The 23,389-nt window shown below is 45.2% G+C and overlaps 1 protein-coding gene across 2 annotated transcripts in view; it reads right to left on the bottom strand.

Annotated features, from left to right (window-relative positions):
• Positions 1-23,389, bottom strand: part of LOC115196468 (Krueppel-like factor 7) — a 57,806-nt gene that overhangs the window by 19,990 nt on the left and 14,427 nt on the right. The window contains exon 2 of one of the 2 annotated variants that reach the window (XM_029757326.1): positions 22,409-22,567. The exons of the other annotated variant lie outside the window; for it this stretch is intronic. Within the exon in view, the coding sequence (XP_029613186.1) occupies positions 22,409-22,567 (159 nt within the window). The remainder of the gene's footprint in view (positions 1-22,408; positions 22,568-23,389) is intronic. 2 annotated transcript variants of the gene reach the window in all.

Below are 23,389 nucleotides of genomic sequence, written 5' to 3'. Positions count from 1 at the left end.
TCACATGACAAAATGTGAAGAACAGCATGATAAAACTACAAATGTTTCTCTCTGCCCCATGGCAAAATGTGTTGAACAAACCCCTCAACGGCTATCTAGTATTCTTACGCTTGACAGAGTTTTTGTTTTCCTTCTCACACCAAGCTAGTCAGTGGCTTACCCAGACAGACTGAGTCATGTGTCACACGCTGAAGTGAGAGCAGCTCAGAATAGCGAACAAAACACCACAGAGCCAATCGTCAGGCTGGGGTGAACTATACAGATAACAATGTTGTTCCCCTATATATATCCTATCTAACTTCTACATATAGTAGAGTATCCTGCCTCTGTCTTAGCCTCTACCACTGCAGTACAACTGTTACCCCATCTATCTCAACACAGCCTTCCCCCAATATTCATTCCCACCCACATGGCCACCACTAGTGCACTCCCTGCAGATACCAAGCCTGCCAACACACGCTATCCCTCCTCTCGCCCCCTTTAGCATCCCTCCCCTCAGCCCAGCACACAGCACGCCATTAGTATCAAAGTGCTAGCTAAGCTACCACCCACGGTCGTCTGCCTGGCTGACTAATGGAGAGGCTGGTAAAAACAGAGGTTAGCCTATAAAAACAAACAGATTTCATAGACCCCTGACTTGAGGCCAGAACACAAGGCCAGAACACAAGACACTTAAGTGAGATAAGGTGGATATGGGTCATTAATGTTGTGAAGATTTAATCCTGTTGTACTGTGCCGTTATTTGCCAGTTAGTGGCCAGCCTGTTAGCTTGCATGATTCTTGCCATTCTCCTTCGACCTCTCATCAACGAGCTGTTTTCACCCACAGGACTGCCGCTGACTGGATGTTTTGTCGCACCATTTTCAGTAAACTCTAGCGAGTCCGTGGGAGAGAACCATTATTGTGAATGGGGTGGTGTACCTAATAAACTGGCCCGAGTGTATAGTGGCATCACTAGGCTTGTGTGCGGCTGCTCGGCCATGGAAACCCATTTCATGAAGCTCCTGATGAACAGTTATTGTGCTGACGTTGCTTCCAGAGGCAGTTTGGAACTTGGTAGTGAGTGTTGCAAACGAGGACAGACGATTAGCTCCATGAAATCTGCATCGACATGGGTCATCTGTCAAGTCAGGTGCCTGTTCTGTCCACCAATGAGAAGCTTCGATGTGCTGCCTTACTCTGAGGTGTCACCAGCCAAATTACCATTCTCCAGCAGCCTGACTCAAGCAGAATCGTTTGGTTGCCGGGCTCCATCCCTGTGTGTGTGTGTGTGTGTGTGTGTGTGTGTGTGTGTGTGTGTGTGTGTGTGTGCAGAGTCACAACACCAAATCGATGCGAAATGATGCGACAGTGTGTGGTCTCATCAGCCGAGGCCCTCATGGCCCTCCCAGAGGGTCATTTATGACTTCGCTGAGAAATACTTAGAAATGTCCCTCCTGCCTCTCCACCACATCCTATCCCCTTCCCCCTGCTCCTCAGCCCCTCTCCTCCTGCCTGCAACTGCACTGCCTCGAACTGCACTGAATTGCTGCGGGGACTTGCTTCCATTCAACCACAACTGCATTAGTGAGGTCGGGCACTGATGCTGGGCTATTAGGCCTGGCTCGCAGTCGGCATTCCAATTCATCCTAAAGGTGTTTGATGGGGTTGAGGTCAGAGCTCTGTGAAGACCAGTTAAGTTCTTCCACACTGATCTCGACAAAACATTTCTGTATGGACCTCGCTTTTTACATGGGGGCATTGTCATGGTGAAACAGGAAAAGGCCTTCCCCAAACAGTTGCCACAAAGTTGGAAGCACAGAATAGCCTAAAATGTCATTGTATCCTGTATAGTTAAGTTTTGCCTTCACTGGAACTAAGGGGCCCAGCCGGTACCATGAAAATCAGCCGCAGACCATTATTCCTCTTCCACCAAACTTTGCAGTTGGCACTATACATTGGGGCAGGTAGCCAAACCCAGATTCATCTGTCGGATTGCTAGATGGTGAAGCGTGATTCATCACTCCAATGGCAGCTGACGCTTGGCATTGTGCATGGTGATCTTAGGCTTGTGTGCGGCTGCTCGGCCATGGAAACCCATTTCATGAAGCTCCCGATGAACAGTTATTGTGCTGACGTTGCTTCCAGAGTCAGTTTGGAACTTGGTAGTGAGTGTTGCAAACGAGGACAGACGATTCTTATGGGATACACGCTTCAGCACTCGGCGGTCCTGTTCTGTGAGCATGTGTGGCCTACCACTTTGCGGCAAAGCCGTTGTTGCTCCTAGACGTTTCTCCTAGATGTTTCTACTCCTAGACGTTTCTACAATAACAGCATTTACAGTTGACCAGGGCAGCTATAGCAGGGCCGGAATTTGACAAACTGACTTCATGGAAAGGTGGCATCCAATGAAGGTTCCACGTTGAAATTCACTGATTTCTTCACTAAGGCCATTCTACTGCCAATGTCTGTCTATGGAGATTGCATGGCTGTGTGCTCGATTGTATACACCTGTCAGCAACAGGTGTAGCTGTAATAGCTGAATCCACTAATTTGAAGTGGTGTCCACATACTTTTGAAAATATAGTTTACTAGCAGCAGCACAGGCCTGACTGACTTGACTGTTCACAGGGAAGAAGACATTACTCCATTTTCCGTACTGATCTGAGTGAGAGAACACTTAGACTATAGCCTCTGTCAATTACCATTTTTAAACTACTGAGCCAAGCCTAAACAAATATTTCACATTTATTTTTTATTTAACCTTTATTTAACTAGGAAAGTCAGTTAAGAACAAATGTATATTTACAATGACGGCCTACACCGGCCAAACCCAGACGATGCTGGGCCAATTATGCGCCGCCCTATAACGGTTAGGGTTGCAAAGGGTCGAAAAATTCTAGGTCTTGTGGCATATTTTGGTTAAACTATCCCCAATTCAATGGAATTGCAACCCTCTTCATGCACAGTGCATTCTTCCATCACATGTACAGCTGATTCTCAAGATCTTGCACACTAATGAGATGCTATTGAGCCCACACTACTACATTGTAAGAGCCAAGGACTACATGCTTTCTGGTAAGTTTTGATTACAATACCGGGTGGGGTGAATATATTTTATATAACATACATCATTTTCTATTAACTAGTAAATAGTAGCCTACAGCAAAGTGTGTTTAAATAATTTCTAACTTGTTAACATTTTCTGCTAGTTAGTTTTTGCTACCATGTGGGTTTTAGCTTGCTTGAGCCTGCTAACTGAGGAGTGTTAATTCACCTGTTTCCATACATGTTTCATTTAAAACATTTATCTTACAAAGGAGTTGTTTACTAATTTTTTCCTAATCTTTAAAGGAAAATGCCATAGGCACTATCTGTTGTGTGGAGACATTTCACTGCAGCTAATGTAGAAGGAAAAGCTGTGTATATTTGCAAATACTGTGCCAAATCATATGTGAAGAATGCAACAAAGATGCAGAATCATCTGGCCAAGTGCATTAAGTTCCCTCAGCGTTCACAACAAGCAACCTCTGACAAAAGTCTCTCTACTTCTATTCGAGGTGAAAATTATGAATCAGACACCTTATCGATAGCAACAACTCATGGTCCTCCTGGAATCAGACTTTTTTTTACTCAATGGAGGAACGTAGTCAGAGAAATGCTAATGAATGTCTTGCTCGAGCTGTGTATGCAACTTGTTCACCTCTGATGCTCACAGGCATTGTGTATTGGAAGAGATTTCTGAATGTTCTTGGACCTGCATACACCCCTCCAACCATACATGCTTTATCTACTCATTTGCTGGATGCAGAGTTCAACAGAGTTCAAGTGAAGGTCAAGCAAATCATAGCGAAAGCAGACTATATTGCAATCATCTCTGATGGGTGGTCGAATGTTCGTGGGCAAGGAATAATTAACTACATCATCTCCACCCCTCAACCACTATTCTACAAGAGCACAGACACAAGGGACAATAGACACACCGGTCTCTACATTGCAGATGAGCTGAAGGTAGTCATCAATGACCTTGAACCACTGAAGGTATTTGCACTGGTGACAGACAATGCTGCGAATATGAAGGCTGCTTGGTCTAAAGTGGAGGAGTCCTACTCTCACATCACACCCATTGGCTGTGCTGCTCATGCATTGAATCTGCTCCTCAAGGACATCATGGCACTGAAAACAATGGAGAGCCAAGTAAATGGTTAGGTATGTGAAGGGTCATCAAGTTATAGCAGCAATCTTCCTCACCAAGCAAAGTGAGAAGAATAAGAGCACCACATTGAAGCTGCCCAGCAACACCCGTTGGGGTGGTGTTGTCATCATGTTTGACAGTCTCCTGAAGGGGAAGGAGTCTCTCCAAGAAATGGCCATATCACAGTCTGCCGATATGGACAGCCCCATCAAGAGGATCCTCGTTGATGATGTATTTTGGGAGAGAGTGTTAAGCAGCCTGAAACTCCTGAAACCTATAGCAGTAGCCATTGCACGGATTGAGGGAGACAATCACATCCTGTCTGATGTTCAGACTCTGCTTGCAGATGTAAGAGAAGAAATCTGTACAGCCCTGCCCACTTCACTGTTGCTCCAAACAGAGGAAACTGCAGTTCTGAAATACATCAAAAAGCGTGAAGACTTCTGCCTGAAGCCCATACACGCCGCAGCGTACATGTTGGACCCCAAGTATGCTGGCAAGAGCATCCTGTCTGGTGCAGAGCTCAACAAGGCCTATGGTGTCATCACTACCATATCTCGCCACCTTGGCCTGGATCAAATAAAATCAAAAATCAAATTTATTTGTCACATACACATGGTTAGCAGGTGTTAATGCAAGTGTAGCGAAATGCTTGTGCTTCTAGTTCCGACCATACAGTAATATCTAACAAGTAATCTACCAATTCCACAACAACTACCTTGTACACACAAGTGTAAAGGACTGAATACGAATATGTACATATAAATATATAAATGAGCGATGGCCGAACGGCATAGGCAAGATGCAGTAGATGATATAGAGTACAGTATATACATATGAGATGAGTATTGTAGGGTATGAAAACATATAAAGCAGCATTGTTTAAGGTGGCTAGTGATACATTACATCAGGATGGCAAGATGCAGTAGATGGTATAGAGTACAGTATATACATATGAGATGAGTAATGTAGGTTATGAAAACATTATATAAAGTGGCATTGTTTAAAGTGGCTAGTGATACATTTATTACATCAAGATGGCAAGATGCAGTAGATGGTATGGCGTGCAGTATATACATATGAGATGAATAATGTAGGTTATGTAAACATGATCTAATATAAATAATATAAAGTGGCAAGTGATAAATTGATTACATCAATTTTCCCATTATTAAAGTGGCTTGAGTTGAGTCAGTATGTTGGCAGCAGCCACCCAATGTTAGTGATGGCTGTTTAACAGTCTGATGGCCTTGAGAAAGAAGCTGTTTTTCAGTCTCTCGGTTCCAGCTTTGATGCACCTGTACTGACCTCGCCTTCTGGATGATCGCGGGGTGAACAGGCATTGGCTCGGGTGGTTGTTGTCCTTGATGATCTTTATGGCCTTCCTGTGACATCGGGTGGTGTAGGTGTCCTGGAGGGCAGGTAGTTTGCACCCGGTGATGCGTTGTGCAGACCGCACCACCCTCTGGAGAGCCTTGCGGTTATGGGCGGAGCAGTTGCCGTACCAGGCAGTGATACAGCCCGACAGGATGCTCTCAATTGTACATCTGTAAAAGTTTGTGAGGGTCTTAGGTGACGAGCAAAATTTCTTCAGCCTCCTGAGGTTGAAGCGGCGCTGTTGCTCCTTCTTCACCACACTGTCTGTGTGGGGGGACCAATTCAGTTTGTCTGTGATGTGTACACCGAGGAACAAACTGAAATGGTTATTGGCAGTCTGGCGAAGTACACTTTCAAGCAAGGGCTTTGGGATGGAGATATGCCATATTCAATATGGCAGTCGTGCCAACATATCTCATCAGCTAACTGGTGGAAGGGACTTTGTGGATCTGAGGCTCTTTCCCCTGTTGCCTCCATCATCCTCCAAATCCCACCAACATCAGCCGCCTCAGAGCACAACTGGTACTTGTTTGGAAACGCACACCAAAGCACGCAACAGGCTGACCAATACAAGGGTTGAAACATTGGTGGCCATCTGGGCAAATTTGAGGCTTTTTGAGCCTGACAACGAGCCATCCTCAACAAGGTTGGAAAGTGACAGTGAAGATGAGGCCTCAGAGTCTGATGTTCAAGAGGTGGACATTGAGGAGGTCCAGGGAGAAGACATGGAAGCCTGAGAGGAAGACAACCAAAGCTTTAGTTTCTAGACTATCATTTTACAGATGTATGTTGAAAACGTTTTTGGGAGATGCGATGGATCATTGGGATCATTCAATATTCCCTTTCTTTTGTTCAGTGAAATCATCCATGTGAAGAGTCAACTCATTTAATTAAAGTTAAATTCTTAACTAAACAGTTTTTTATATTTCTATTGGAAGGTTTTAATCATTTGCAATTATGTCTACTTATGATAAGGTAAAAGGTTTATGTTTCTGTCTCCATATGATATGGTAAATATATCCAATGCAAAAAACATCTACATTTAAATGGTATTAATATTAATTTGCATATATACAAGTTAATTCCCACAAAAAGTTTCCACCTCTGAATATTCCCTAGTTGTGATACAGCCTGGATTCGAACAAGGGTGTCTGTAGGGATGCCTCTAGCACTGAGATACAGTGCCTTAGACCGCTGCACCACTCGGGATCCATGGAGTGGTAGAGGTTAGGTTCAGCGAGATCTAACACCTTCTGCAACCACTTAAGAGGCGTTAGAGACCGGTGCAGCCGAGCAGAGATGTGAGATAATCTCACACACACACACACACACACACACACACACACACACACACACACACACCTTATCAGACGATATTACCCTCACAATATAATCTCCCAGATCCTTCAGGGCAGGTTTAAAAGGCTTTGCTCCCATATTCTTCACGGCAGGATTAAAGGGCTTTGCTACCAGATCCTTCAGAGCAGGATTAAAGAACTTTGCTCCCAGATCCTTCAAGGCAGGTATAAAGGGCTTTTCTACCAGATCCTTCAAGGCAAGTTTAAATGGCTTTTCTCCCAGATCCGCCAGGGCAGGTTTAAATGGCTTTGCTCCCAGATCAGTCAGGGAAGGTTTAAATGGCTTTTCTCCCAGATCATTGAGGGCAGGTTTAAATGGCTTTGCTCCCAGATCATTTAGGGCAGGTTTAACTTCTCTAGGGTAGGGGGCAGTATTTTGATGTCCGGATGAAAGGTGTGCCCAAATTAAACTGCCTGCTACTCAGACTCAGAAGGTAGGATATGCATAATATTAGTAGATTTGGATAGAAAACACTCTGAAGTTTCTAAAACTGTTTGAATGATGTCTGAGTATAACAGAACTCATATGACAGGCAAAACCCTGAGAAAAATCCAACCAGGAAGTGGGAAATCTGAGGCTTGTAGTTTTTTTCAAGTGATTTCCTATCTAACACAGTGACTTAGGGTTCATTTTGCACTTCCTAAGGCTTCCACTAGATGTCAACAGTCTTTAGAAAGTTTGAGGCTTCTATGGTGAACAGAGAGCGAACAAAGGAAGTTGGAAGTTGTTGACTCAGGAAAGGATATGAGTTCATTGGCGCGGGTTCACGTGAGAGGTAGCTGTGTTCCATTACATTTTTCAAGACATTGGAATCATCCGGTTTTATGTTAAAAAGGCCCTAAAGATTGATGCTATACATCGTTTGACATGTTTCTACGAACGTAAATATAACTTTTTTTGACTTTTCATCGTGAAATTTTCGTCGCGCTTCCTACATTTGGAGTTGCTTACTGAACGCGCAAACAACGAGGTATTTGGACATAAATTATGGACTTTATCGAACAAAACAACATTTATTGTGGACCTAGGATTCCTGGGAGTGCATTCTGATGAAGATCAAAGGTAAGTGAATATTTATAATGTTATTTATGATTTTAGATGACTCCAAAATGGAGGGTATCTGCATTGCCTGCTGTTGTTTTCTGAGCGCCGTACTCAGATTATTGCAAAGTGTGCTTTCCCCGTGAAGCTTTTTTGAAATCTGTCACAGCGGTTGCATTAAGGAGATGTTTATCTATAATTCTTTGAATAACACTTTAATATTTTATCAACGTTTATGATGAGTATTTCTATAAATTGATGTGCTCATTCACCAGAGGTTTTTGAAGGAAAAACATTTCGGAACATTACGGGCCAATGTAAAATGTTTTTTTTGGATATAAATATGAACTTTATCGAGCAAAACATACATGTATTGTGTAACATGAAGTCCTATGAGTGCCATCTGATGAAGATCAAAGGTTAGTGCTTAATTTTAGCTGTATTTCTGTTTTTTGTGACGCCTCTTCTTGCTTGGAAAATGGCTGAGTGGCTTTTCTTGTTTAGGTGGTGTCCTAACATAATCTAATGTTTTGCTTTTGCCGTAAAGCCTTTTTGAAATCGGACAATGTGGTTGGATTAACGAGAGTCCTATCTATAAAATGGTGTATAATAAATACTTGTATGTTTGAGAAATTTGAATTATGAGTATGTGTGAGAAATTTGAATTATGAGATTTTGGTTGTTTTGAATTTGCCGCCCTGCTATTTCACTGGCTGTTGAATAGTTTGTCCCGCAGGTGGGACGGTCACGTCCGACATACCCAAGAGAGGTTAAAGGGCTTTGCTCCCAGATCAGTCAGAGCAGGTTTAAATGGCTTTTGCTTTCAGATCATTCAGGGAAGGTTTAAAGGGCTTTGCTCCCAGATCATTCAGGGCAGGTTTAAACGGCTTTTGCTTTCAGATCATTCAGGGAAGGTTTAAAGGGCTTTGCTCCCAGATCATTCAGAGCAGGTTTAAACGGCTTTTGCTTTCAGATCATTCAGGGAAGGTTTAAAGGGCTTTGCTCCCAGATCATTCAGAGCAGGTTTAAAATGGATTTTGCTCTCAGATCATTCAGGGAAGGTTTAAAGGGCTTTGCTCCCAGATCATTCAGGGCAGGTTTAAATGGCTTTTGCTCCCAGATCATTCAGGGAAGGTTTAAAGGGCTTTGCTCCCAGATCATTCAGGGCAGGTTTAAATGGCTTGGCAAGCATGGTTTGTGATGATAAGACACACTTCAGCTGGCTGTTCAAGCCAAAGCGCTCACCCTGTGTACCCGGAACAGTCAACAACATTGAACATTCATTTGGTGGAATTAAAAAGTCGACTTGGGGCCTCTCCCTGAAACCTGCTTACCAGGTTGATCTGAATAATGTCCATAGATACTTCAGTGCTAATCAAGAAATCATACATCGGCACAGCGAGAGCCACACGAGACAAGAACCAATAATATCCCACACGTATGCTCCCTACCTCCTCAACCATGCTGATCTATTTCAGACAGACAGGAGGTATACCACCAGTCAGACAGGGACCAACGTGTGGAGCTAACAGGAGTTACACCACCAGTCAGACAGGGACCAACGTGTGGAGCTAATAGGAGTTACACCACCAGTCAGACAGGGACCAACGTGTGGAGCTAACAGGAGTTATACCACCAGTCAGACAGGGACCAACGTGTGGAGCTAACAGGAGTTATACCACCAGTCAGACAGGGACCAACGTGTGGAGCTAACAGGAGTTATACCACCAGTCAGACAGGGACCTACGTGTGGAGCTAACAGGAGTTATACCACCAGTCAGACAGGGACCTACGTGTGGAGCTAACAGGAGTTATACCACCAGTCAGACAGGGACCTACGTGTGGAGCTAACAGGAGTTATACCACCAGTCAGACAGGGACCAACGTGTGGAGCTAACAGGAGTTATACCACCAGTCAGACAGGGACCAACGTGTGGAGCTAACAGGAGTTATACCACCAGTCAGACAGGGACCAACGTGTGGAGCTAACAGGAGTTATACCACCAGTCAGACAGGGACCTACGTGTGGAGCTAACAGGAGTTACACCACCAGTCAGACAGGGACCTACGTGTGGAGCTAACAGGAGTGACCTGGCCTTCTCTTCCTGGTGCAGCCAATCCAAAACGTTGACAGTGAAGTGCAGTCAGCACTGAGAGTAAAGAAAGGGGAGCTTCAATCAAAGAAAGAGCTGAGGTCAAGCTTCCTGCTATACTCGACGGACCCCACATTTTCTGGCCACTTTGGATGTCAGAGACTAACTCCAGCCCTCTTATGAAGCACACAAAAAGACGACCCCACCAAACATCTATAAACTATGACAATCAGTCATGGAGGGAAGGAACACGGAAATACAAAGCCATTCACCTCCAGGGAAAGGCCACCGCTCACTGGGTGCAGAGAGATCGCAGACCTGGTGACCTCTAAACGGAGTGGAAAGACATTTCCCATTGCTTTTCTGCCGCAACACTGTTAGCTGCTCACCGACACTACCCCCACACATCTTTCTTCAGCCAATGATCCAGCATGGCAGCTCATTTCAGCTGGCTGCAAACCCAGGTTATGTCCCAAATGGCACCCTATTCTCTTTGGGCCTAGGTCAAAAGTAGTGCACTACATAGGGAATAGTGTCCTGGTCAAAAGTAGCGCACTACATAGGGAATAGGGCCCTGGTCAAAAGCAGCGCACTACATAGGGAATAGGGTCCTGGCTAAAAGTAGTGCACTACATAGGAAATAGGGCCCAGGTCAAAAGTAGTGCACTGCATAGGGAATAGGGCCCTGGTCAAAAGTAGTGCACTATATAGGATATAGAGCCACATTTGGGACAGGGTGGCGGTGTACTCTGACTGCCACAACCCCACCTCACAGTTAGGCTTACACAAAAATTCAACGCCAATAAAAACAGCTGGGAGTTATACACTTCCACTTGATACATGCTGTCAGTATACAACCGATAGTCAGTATATAACTGTCAGTATACAACCGTCAGTATACAACCATTGGTCAGTATACAACCGATAGTCAATGTATAACTGTCAGTATACAACCGATTGTCGGTATACACAACCGTTTGTCGGTATACACAACCGTTTGTCGGTATACACAACCGTTTGTCGGTATACACAACCGTTTGTCAGTATACAACCGTTTGTCAGTATACAACCGTTTGTCAGTATACAACCGTTTGTCAGTATACAACCGTTTGTCAGTATACAACCGTTTGTCAGTATACAACCATTGGTCAGTATACAACCGATAGTCAATGTATAACTGTCAGTATACAACCGATTGTCGGTATACAACCGATTGTCGGTATACAACCGATTGTCGGTATACAACCGATTGTCGGTATACAACCGATTGTCGGTATACAACCGATTGTCGGTATACAACCGATTGTCGGTATACACAACCGTTTGTCGGTATACACAACCGTTTGTCAGTATACACAACCGTTTGTCAGTATACACAACCGTTTGTCAGTATACACAACCGTTTGTCAGTATACACAACCGTTTGTCAGTATACACAACCGTTTGTCAGCATACAACCGTTTGTCAGTATACTGACAGTATACAACCGTTTGTCAGTATACAACCGTTTGTCAGTATACAACCGATTGTCAGTATACAACAGTTTGTCAGAATATAACTGTCATTATACAACCGATGTTTAGTAAACAACCGATTGTCAGTATATAACTGTTGGTATACAACCGATTGTCAGTATATAACTGTCGGTATACAACCGATTGTCAGTATACAACCGATTGTCAGTATATAACTGTCGGTATACGACCGATTGTCGGTATACAACCGATTGTCGGTATACAACCGATTGTCGGTATACGACCGTTTGTCGGTATACGACCGTTTGTCGGTATACGACCGTTTGTCGGTATACGACCGTTTGTCGGTATACGACCGTTTGTCGGTATACGACCGTTTGTCGGTATACGACCGATTGTCGGTATACGACCGATTGTCGGTATACGACCGATTGTCGGTATACAACCGTTTGTCGGTATACAACCGTTTGTCGGTATACAACCGTTTGTCGGTATACAACCGTTTGTCGGTATACAACCGATAGTCGGTACACAACCGATAGTCGGTACACAACCGATAGTCAGTACACAACCGATAGTCAGTACACAACCGATAGTCAGTACACAACCGATAGTCAGTACACAACCGATAGTCAGTATATAACTGTCAGTATACAACCGTTTGTCAGTATACAACTGTCAGTATACAACCGATTGTCAGTATACAACCGTCAGTATACAACCGATTGTCAGTATACAACCGTCAGTATACAACCGATTGTCAGTATACAACCGATTGTCAGTATACAACCGATTGTCAGTATACAACCGATTGTCAGTATACAACCGATTGTCAGTATACAACCGATTGTCAGTATACAACCGATTGTCAGTATACAACCGTTTGTCAGTATACAACCGTTTGTCAGTATACAACCGTTTGTCAGTATACAACCGTTTGTCAGTATAGAACCGTTTGTCAGCATACAACCGTTTGTCAGCATACAACCGTTTGTCAGTATATAACTGTCGGCATACAACCAATTGTCGGTATACAACCAATTGTCGGTATACAACCAATTGTCGGTATACAACCAATTGTCGGTATATAACCAATTGTCGATATATAACTGTCAGTATAAAACCGATTGTCAGTATATAACCGATTGTCAGCATGCAACCGTCAGTATACAACCGATTGTCAGTATACAACTGTCAGTATACAACCGATTGTCAGTATACAACCGTCAGTATACAACCGATTGTCAGTATACAACCGTTTGTCAGTATATAACTGTCGGTATACAACCAATTGTCGGTATACAACCAATTGTCGGTATACAACCAATTGTCGGTATACAACCAATTGTCGGTATACAAGCAATTGTCGGTATATAACTGTCAGTATACAACCGATTGTCAGTCTACAACCGATTGTCAGTCTACAACCGATTGTCAGTCTACAACCATTGGTCAGTATACAACCATTGGTCAGTATACAACCGAGAGTCAATGTATAACTGTCAGTATACAACCGATTGTCAGTATATAACCGATTGTCAGCATGCAACCGTCAGTATACAACCGATTGTCAGTATACAACTGTCAGTATACAACCGATTGTCAGTATACAACCGTCAGTATACAACCGATTGTCAGTATACAACCGTCAGTATACAACCGATTGTCAGTATACAACCGTCAGTATACAACCGATTGTCAGTATACAACCGTCAGTATACAACCGATTGTCAGTATACAACCGTTTGTCAGTATATAACTGTCGGTATACAACCAATTGTCGGTATACAACCAATTGTCGGTATACAAGCAATTGTCGGTATACAAGCAATTGTCGGTATACAAGCAATTGTCGGTATATAACTGTCAGTATACAACCGATTGTCAGTCTACAACCATTGGTCAGTCTACAACCATTGGTCAGTCTACAACCATTGGTCAGTATACAACCATTGGTCAGTATACAACCGAGAGTCAATGTATAACCGTCAGTATACAACCGTCAGTATACAACCGATTGTCAGTCTACAACCGATTGTCAGTCTACAACCATTGGTCAGTCTACAACCATTGGTCAGTCTACAACCATTGGTCAGTCTACAACCATTGGTCAGTATACAACCATTGGTCAGTATACAACCATTGGTCAGTATACAACCATTGGTCAGTATACAACCATTGGTCAGTATACAACCGAGAGTCAATGTATAACCGTCAGTATACAACCGTCAGTATACAACCGACAGTATACAACCGATTGTCAGTATATAATTGTCAGTATACAACCGTTTGTCAGTATACAACCAACAACAACGTGTTCCGGAGTTCCAAATTGAGCAGCAGCTGCTGAAAAATTGAGCTCCTACAAATATTGAAATTTACATGGTTTTTAGAGTGAAGTACTTCGGAAAAAAGCAAAATAAAACTGCAAGACTGAATAGGAGAAAAAACAAGCAACAAACAAAGAAGATAGGCTTTTGAAAAAAATTACTATTTTTCATAAAATTGTAGTTATCTTAGCTAGCTGAATTGTTTACCAGTTGCTAAGCAGTTGCTAGGGACTCTTTTGGAAGAAGCTAGCTAGCTAACGAAGAATAACAAAGAATATCTAGTTAACAGAAGAAAAGAAAGAGAAAATCAGGACAGAAGAAAAAGGATATCAAAGTGAAACAGTTCTCTAAAGACACAAGAGACAATAATACAAGAAACAACACTTCTGTAGCTTGTCAACTATGTGTCTGTCTATCCCTGTTCTCTCCCCTCTGCACAGGCCATACAAACGCTTCACACCGCGTGGCCACTGCCACTCTAACCTGGTGGTCCCAGCGCGCACGACCCACGTGGAGTTCCAGGTCTCCGGCAGCCTCTGGAACTGCCGGTCTGCGGCCAACAAGGCTGAGTTCTTCTCAGCCTATGCTACCCTCCAGTCCCTAGACTTCCTGGCGCTGATGGAAACATGGATTATCACAGATAACACTGCTACTCCTACTGCTCTCTCCTCGTCTACCCACGTATTCTCGCATACCCCTAGAGCATCGAGCCAGCGGGGTGGTGGCACTGGAATCCTCATCTCTCCCAAGTGGACATTCTCTCTTTCTCCCCTGACCCATCTGTCTATCTCCTCATTTGAATTCCATGCTGTCACAGTTACCAGCCCTTTCAAGCTTAACATCCTTATCATTTATCGCCCTCCAGGTTCCCTTGGAGAGTTCATCAATGAGCTTGACGCCTTGATAAGTTCCTTTCCTGAGGATGGCTCACCTCTCACAGTTCTGGGTGACTTTAACCTCCCCACGTCTACCTTTGACTCATTCCTCTCTGCCTCCTTCTTTCCACTCCTGTCCTCTTTTGACCTCAACCTCTCACCTTCCCCCCCTACTCACAAGGCAGGCAATACGCTTGACCTCATCTTTACTAGATGCTGTTCTTCCACTAATCTCATTGCAACTCCCCTCCAAATCTCCGACCACTACCTTGTATCCTTTTCCCTCTCGCTCTCATCCAACACTTCTCACTCTGCCCCTACTCGGATGGTATTGCGCCGTCCCAACCTTCGCTCTCTCTCTCCCGCTACTCTCTCCTCTTCCATCCTATCATCTCTTCCCTCTGCTCAAACCTTCTCCAACCTATCTCCTGATTCTGCCTCCTCAACCCTCCTCTCCTCCCTTTCTGCATCCTTTGATTTTCTCTGTCCCCTATCCTCCAGGCCGGCTCGGTCCTCCCCTCCTGCTCCGTGGCTCGACGACTCACTGCGAGCTCACAGAACAGGGCTCCGGGCAGCCGAGCGGAAATGGAGGAAAACTCGCCTCCCTGCGGACCTGGCATCCTTTCACTCCCTCCTCTCTACATTCTCCTCTTCTGTCTCTGCTGCTAAAGCCACTTTCTACCACTCTAAATTCCAAGCATCTGCCTCTAACCCTAGGAAGCTCTTTGCTACCTTCTCCTCCCTCCTGAATCCTCCTCCCCCCCCCCCTCCTCCCTCTCTGCGGATGACTTCGTCAACCATTTTGAAAAGAAGGTTGACGATATCCGATCCTCGTTTGCTAAGTCAAACGACACCGCTGGTCCTGCTCACACTGCCCTACCCTGTGCTTTGACCTCTTTTTCCCTTCTCTCTCCAGATGAAATCTCGTGTCTTGTGACGGCCGGCCGCCCAACAACCTGCCCCCTTGACCCTATCCCCTCCTCTCTTCTCCAGACCATTTCCGGAGACCTTCTCCCCTACCTCACCTCGCTCATCAACTCATCCTTGACCGCTGGCTACGTCCCTTCCGTCTTCAAGAGAGCGAGAGTTGCACCCCTTCTGAAAAAACCTACACTCGATCCCTCCCATGTCAACAACTACAGACCAGTATCCCTTCTTTCTTTTCTCTCCAAAACTCTTGAACGTGCCGTCCTTGGCCAGCTCTCCTGCTATCTCTCTCAGAATGACCTTCTTGATCCTAATCAGTCAGGTTTCAAGACTGGGCATTCAACTGAGACTGCTCTTCTCTGTGTCACGGAGGCTCTCCGCACTGCTAAAGCTAACTCTCTCTCCTCTGCTCTCATCCTTCTAGACCCATCTGCTGCCTTTGATACTGTGAACCATCAGATCCTCCTCTCCACCCTCTCCGAGTTGGGCATCTCCGGCGCGGCCCACGCTTGGATTGCGTCCTACCTGACAGGTCGCTCCTACCAGGTGGCGTGGCGAGAATCTGTCTCCGCACCACACGCTCTCACCACTGGTGTCCCCCAGGGCTCTGTTCTAGGCCCTCTCCTATTCTCGCTATACACCAAGTCACTTGGCTCTGTCATATCCTCACATGGTCTCTCCTATCATTGCTATGCAGACGACACACAATTAATCTTCTCCTTTCCCCCTTCTGATAACCAGGCGGCAAATCGCATCTCTGCATGTCTGGCAGACATATCAGTGTGGATGACGGATCACCACCTCAAGCTGAACCTCGGCAAGACGGAGCTGCTCTTCCTCCCGGGGAAGGACTGCCCGTTCCATGATCTCGCCATCACGGTTGACAACTCCCTTGTGTCCTCCTCCCAGAGTGCTAAGAACCTTGGCGTGATCCTGGACAACACTCTGTCGTTCTCCACTAACATCAAGGCGGTGACCCGATCCTGTAGGTTCATGCTCTACAACATTCGCAGAGTACGACCCTGCCTCACACAGGAAGCGACGCAGGTCCTAATCCAGGCACTTGTCATCTCCCGTCTGGATTACTGCAACTCGCTGTTGGCTGGGCTCCCTGCCTGTGCCATTAAACCCCTACAACTCATCCAGAACGCCGCAGCCCGTCTGGTGTTCAACCTTCCCAAGTTCTCTCACGTCACCCCGCTCCTCCGCTCTCTCCACTGGCTTCCAGTTGAAGCTCGCATCCGCTACAAGACCATGGTGCTTGCCTACGGAGCTGTGAGGGGAACGGCACCTCCATACCTTCAGGCTCTGATCAGGCCCTACACCCAAACAAGGGCACTGCGTTCATCCACCTCTGGCCTGCTGGCCCCCCTACCTCTGAGGAAGCACGGTTCCCGCTCAGCTCAGTCCAAACTGTTCGCTGCTCTGGCACCCCAATGGTGGAACAAGCTCCCTCACGACGCCAGGACAGCGGAGTCAATCACCACCTTCCGGAGACACCTGAAACCCCACCTCTTTAAGGAATACCTGGGATAGGATAAAGTAATCCTTCTAACCCCCCCCCCCTTAAAAGATTTAGATGCACTATTGTAAAGTGGTTGTTCCACTGGATATCATAAGGTGAATGCACCAATTTGTAAGTCGCTCTGGATAAGAGCGTCTGCTAAATGACTTAAATGTAAATGTAAACCGTGTGTCAGTATATAACTGTCAGTATACAACCGTTTGTCAGTATATAACTGTCAGTATACAACCGATTGTCAGTATATAACTGTCAGTATACAACCGATTGTCAGTATATAACTGTCAGTATACAACCGATTGTCGGTATACAACCGATTGTCAGTATACAACCGATTGTCAGTATACAACCGATTGTCGGTATACAACCGATTGCCGGTATACAACCGATTGCCGGTATACAACCGATTGTCGGTATACAACCGATTGTCGGTATACAACCGATTGTCGGTATACAACCGATTGTCAGTATACAACCGATTGTCAGTATACAACCGATTGTCAGTATACAACCGTTTGTCAGTATATAACTGTCAGTATACAACCAATTGTCGGTATACAACCAATTGTCGGTATACAACCAATTGTCGGTATACAACCAATTGTCGGTATACAACCGATTGTCAGTATACAACCGATTGTCAGTACACAACCGATGGTCAGTACACAACCGATGGTCAGTACACAACCGATGGTCAGTACACAACCGATGGTCAGTACACAACCGTTTGTCAGTATATATCCGTCAGTATACAACCGTTTGTCAGTATATAACTGTCAGTATACAACTGTCAGTATACAACCGATTGTCGGTATACAACCGATTGTCGGTATACAACCGATTGTCGGTATACAACCGATTGTCAGTATATAACTGTCAGTCTACAACCGATAGTCAGTCTACAACCGATAGTCAGTCTACAACCGATAGTCAGTCTACAACCGATAGTCAGTCTACAACCGATAGTCAGTCTACAACCGATAGTCAGTCTACAACCGATAGTCGGTCTACAACCGATAGTCGGTCTACAACCGATAGTCGGTCTACAACCGATAGTCGGTATACAACCGATAGTCGGTATACAACCGATAGTCGGTATACAACCGATTGTCGGTATACAACCGATTGTCGGTATACAACCGATAGTCAGTATACAACCAATTGTCAGTATACAACCGTTTGTCAGTATATAACTGTCAGTATACAACCAATTGTCAGTATACAACCGATTGTCGGTATACAACCGATTGTCAGTATACAACCGTTTGTCAGTATATAACTGTCAGTATACAACCAATTGTCGGTATACAACCGATTGTCGGTACACAACCGATTGTCGGTACACAACCGATTGTCGGTACACAACCGATTGTCGGTACACAACCGATTGTCGGTACACAACCGATTGTCGGTACACAACCGATTGTCGGTACACAACCGATTGTCGGTACACAACCGATTGTCGGTACACAACCGATTGTCAGTACACAACCGATTGTCAGTACACAACCGATTGTCAGTACACAACCGATGGTCAGTACACAACCGATGGTCAGTACACAACCGATGGTCAGTACACAACCGATGGTCAGTACACAACCGATGGTCAGTACACAACCTATGGTCAGTACACAACCGATGGTCAGTACACAACCGATGGTCAGTACACAACCGATGGTCAGTATACAACCGATGGTCAGTACACAACCGTTTGTCAGTATATAACCGTCAGTATACAACCGTTTGTCAGTATATAACTGTCAGTATACAACCAATTGTCAGTATACAACCAATTGTCAGTATACAACTATTGGTCAGTATACAACTATTGGTCAGTATACAACTATTGGTCAGTATACAACCATTGGTCAGTATACAACCATTGGTCAGTATACAACCGATAGTCAATCTATAACTGTCAGTATACAACCGTTTGTCAGTATACAACCGATTGTCAGTATACAACCGATTGTCAGTATACAACCGATTGTCAGTATACAACCGTCAGTATACAACCGTCAGTATACAACCGATTGTCGGTATACAACCGATTGTCAGTATACATCTGATTGTCAGTATATAACTGTCAGTATACAACCGATAGTCAGTATACAACCGATTGTCAGTATATAACTGTCAGTATACAACCGATTGTCAGTATACAACCGATTGTCAGTATATAACTGTCAGTATACAACCGTTTGTCAGTATACAACCGATTGTCAGTATATAACTGTCAGTATACAACCGTTTGTCAGTATACAACCGATTGTCAGTATATAACTGTCAGTATACAACCGTTTGTCAGTATATAACTGTCAGTCTACAACCGATAGTCAGTCTACAACCGATAGTCAGTCTACAACCGATAGTCAGTCTACAACCGATAGTCAGTCGTATACAACCGATAGTCAGTCGTATACAACCGATAGTCAGTATACAACCGATAGTCAGTCGTATACAACCGATAGTCAGTATACAACCGATAGTCAGTCGTATACAACCGATAGTCAGTATACAACCGATAGTCAGTATACAACCGATAGTCAGTATACAACCGATAGTCAGTATACAACCGATAGTCAGTATACAACCGATTGTCAGTATACAACCGATAGTCAGTATACAACCGTTTGACATTACACGTTCTGACACATTCTACAGTAAATGGACAGACTGCTTCAAGATGCAAATCCTTCTAGAAGAAAAGTAATTAAAGATTAGGAGAATTGCTGAGGCAAAATCATGCAGTGCCTCAGGAAAGCAAACCAAATGTATTCTTCTGATCAGCAGTCTAATTTGGTTGTGACGTGCTGTGAAAACACCTGTGTGTCCTGGCAATGAAGAGAGGATGGAGAGGACAGGGAGATGAGAGGAAGGGAGGAGGAGAGGAGTGAGAACAGAGGGTGGAAATGAGAGGAGAGGAGGAGAGAGGAAAGGGGGAAGAGTGTCAGGAGTTGAGAGGAGACGAGAGGAGAGGAAAAGGTGAATGAGAGGAGATGAGAAGTGGAAGACATGAGAGAAGGAGAGATTAGAAGACAGGAGAGGAAGAGGGAAATAGGAGAAAGAGGAGATGAGGAAAGAGACAAGAGAGAGAAAGGGGGAGAGGAGAAAAGAGGAGAGGAGATAGTTGTGGGGAGAGGAGCCAAGCCCAGTGGATTATCCCAGAGACTGGAGAGACTAGAGTGACGGTAGTGGAGCTCACTGGGGAGAGGATCCTTGTCTCTTTAACTGGCTTTGGTTGAGCTGCTGTTTATCGGTGTAGCGACTCGCCAAGAGGTCCCCTCTCAGCGGCCAAATCCACGCTAATCTAATCAGGAAACAGCCATTCCCATTCAACCAGTCAACCAGCCGAAGAGTATTACCCCCCCGCCCCCACTGCACACGCACAGAAAGGGTTGGAGTGGGTTAGGATAGAGGTTGGGTGGGAGACCAGCGTTTTACACCAGGGTTAACAGTTAGCGGGGGGATTTGGAGTCGTCTGTATGGTGGATTTGGGTACCCCATTGTGAGCCACAAGCTAGCTAATCTTCATTACCACACACAATGACAGAGCAGAGAGAATGGCACTCGGCTGGAAATGAGTTTGGCGAAACAAAAGAGCTGTGAGAGAGAAAGGGGGGGATAACAGAGGCAGAGGAGAGAGAGGGAAGAGATAAAGGGAACAGCGAACTGGAAAAAGTCAGCTTCCTCTTCATACAGGCTTGGTGCAGATACAGAATGGGCACTCAAGTCACGTCGGGGCACCCAAGTCACAGAATGGAGAACAGAATGGCTAAACTGGGTCTGTACAGATAGAAAAAAACCTAACAGGTCCTGTCTGCTGCCCGGTGCTACGGGCGGCAGGGCACTTAGCGGTTAAGAGCATTGGGACAGTAACAGAAAGGTCACTGGTTCAAATCCCGAGCAGACTAGGTAAAACATCTGTAGATGTGCCCTTGAGCAAGGCACTTAACTCCTGTAAGTGGCTCTGGATAAGAGCGTCTGCTAAAGGACTAACGTAAACGATTTGCCATGGTTCAAACACAGTCTGGTAGTGAGGGCTGAGGTGTGATGTCTACAGATATGCAGTGTTTGAAGAAAGGGGTTGTGAAAGGCTATTTCACAGCCAGTCATGGGACTGATTATTGCTAACCACTGAGGTTAACTAGGGGTCAAGAGGGTCATCTCCACTGATTACAGCATTGAGATATGCCCCCACTGAGGTTAACTAGGGGTCAAGAGGGTCATCTCCACTGATTACAGCATTGAGATATGCCCCCACTGAGGTTAACTAGGGGTCAAGAGGGTCATCTCCACTGATTACAGCATTGAGATATGCCCCCACTGAGGTTAACTGGAGGTCAAGAGGGTCAACTCCACCAACCACTGATTATAACTGAGATATGCCCCCACTGAGGTTAACTAGGGGTCATGCCCCCACTGAGGTTAACTAGGGGTCAAGAGGGTCATCTCCACTGATTACAGCATTGAGATATGCCCCCACTGAGGTTAACTAGGGGTCAAGAGGGTCAACTCCACCAACCACTGATTATAACTGAGATATGCCCCCACTGAGGTTAACTAGGGGTCAAGAGGGTCAACTCCACCAACCACTGATTATAACTGAGATATGCCCCCACTGAGGTTAACTGGAGGTCAAGAGGGTCAACTCCACCAACCACAGCATTGAGATATGTCCCACAGGTTAACTAGGGGTCAAGAGGGTCAACTCCACCAACCACTGATTACAGCATTGAGATACGCCCCCACGGAGGTTAACTGGGGGTCAAGAGGGTCATCTCCACTGATTACAGCATTGAGATACGCCCCCACGGAGGTTAACTGGGGGTCAAGAGGGTCATCTCCACTGATTACAGCATTGAGATATGCCCCCACGGAGGTTAACTAGGGGTCAAGAGGGTCAACTCCCCCAACCACTGATTACAGCATTGAGATATGCCTCCAATGAGGTTAATTAAGGTTCAAGAGTGAAAAAGGCAGGATCTTTCGAAAGCAGGTTACCACACCCTGCTAGGGCCTCAGGTGACGAGGTTAAAGTTCATGAGGTCAAAATTGTTTACACGTGTGTGTGTGAGCGCAACTTACCTCCGGCGGGTTTAACTGGGTGGGTGTATACGCCAGAAGAAGGAGACAATGTGTCGTTCTCCCCTGTCTTCATTCACACAGGAACGCTTTTAAAACAAACCTCAGGAACACAGATTAGCCAAGCTGCTTAAATATTGAAGAAAATACCTCTCTGTTGCCACTGCAGTGGGCTCTCCTCCAAGAGATAGAATGGAAGAAAAGGCTGTGTTCTGTGCTGATTGAGGACTGTGCCATGGAAGGAAGCACGCAACTCTGCTTGAACCTGCTCACCCCTCTCTGCCCAGAGTTTGCCTCCTCAGTGAAACGCTGAAACAGAGTGCAAGCACTTTAATCCCAATTTCCTCCCTATAACTAAACCTGTTTTATAACTGAGCCTCTTCTTAATAACTGAGCCTCTTCTTAATAACTGAGCCTCTTCTTAATAACTGAGCCTCTTCTTAATAACTGAGCCTCTTCTTAATAACTGAGACTCTTCTTGATAACTGAGCCTCTTCTTAATAACTGAGACTCTTCTTAATAACTGAGACTCTTCTTAATAACTGAGACTCTTCTTGATAACTGAGCCTCTTCTTAATAACTGAGCCTCTTCTTGATAACTGAGTCTCTTTTTAGTGAAGATAGAAGCACTACAACCAGACTTTTGCTTCTGTGTGTGTGTTGTGTGAGTGAGTGTGTGCACGTGTGAGCTGTCTGTCACATGGACGCAGGGCATAGTATGAGTCAGACACTAATAATAAACAAGAGACTGGATCTCGGTCCCATTTAAAAGGAAATTAGTGCAGTATAGTATGAAAGGTGAGACTGAAGAGTTTATCTGAAAAGGGCAACAACACATCTGCCATACTGATCATCAACACAGGGGCCCCCGAGGGGTGCGTGCTTAGTCCCCTCCTGTACTCCCTGTTCACCCACGACTGTATGGCCAAGCACGAATCCAACACCATCATTAAGTTTGCTGACGACACAGCAGTGGTAGGCCTGATCGCGATGAGACAGCCTATAGGGAGAAGGTCAGAGAACCGGCAGTGTGGTGCCAGGACAACAACCTCTCCCTCAACATGAGCAAGACAAAGGAGATGATCGTGGACTACAGGAAAAGGAGGGCATCGACAGGGCTGTAGTGGAGCC

Source organism: Salmo trutta, chromosome 6 (genome assembly GCF_901001165.1).
Source record: "Salmo trutta chromosome 6, fSalTru1.1, whole genome shotgun sequence".
NCBI classification, from domain to species: Eukaryota; Metazoa; Chordata; class Actinopteri; order Salmoniformes; family Salmonidae; genus Salmo; species Salmo trutta.
Note: the sequence above shows the minus strand (reverse complement) of the source record. Positions and strands in the feature narration are given on the sequence as shown.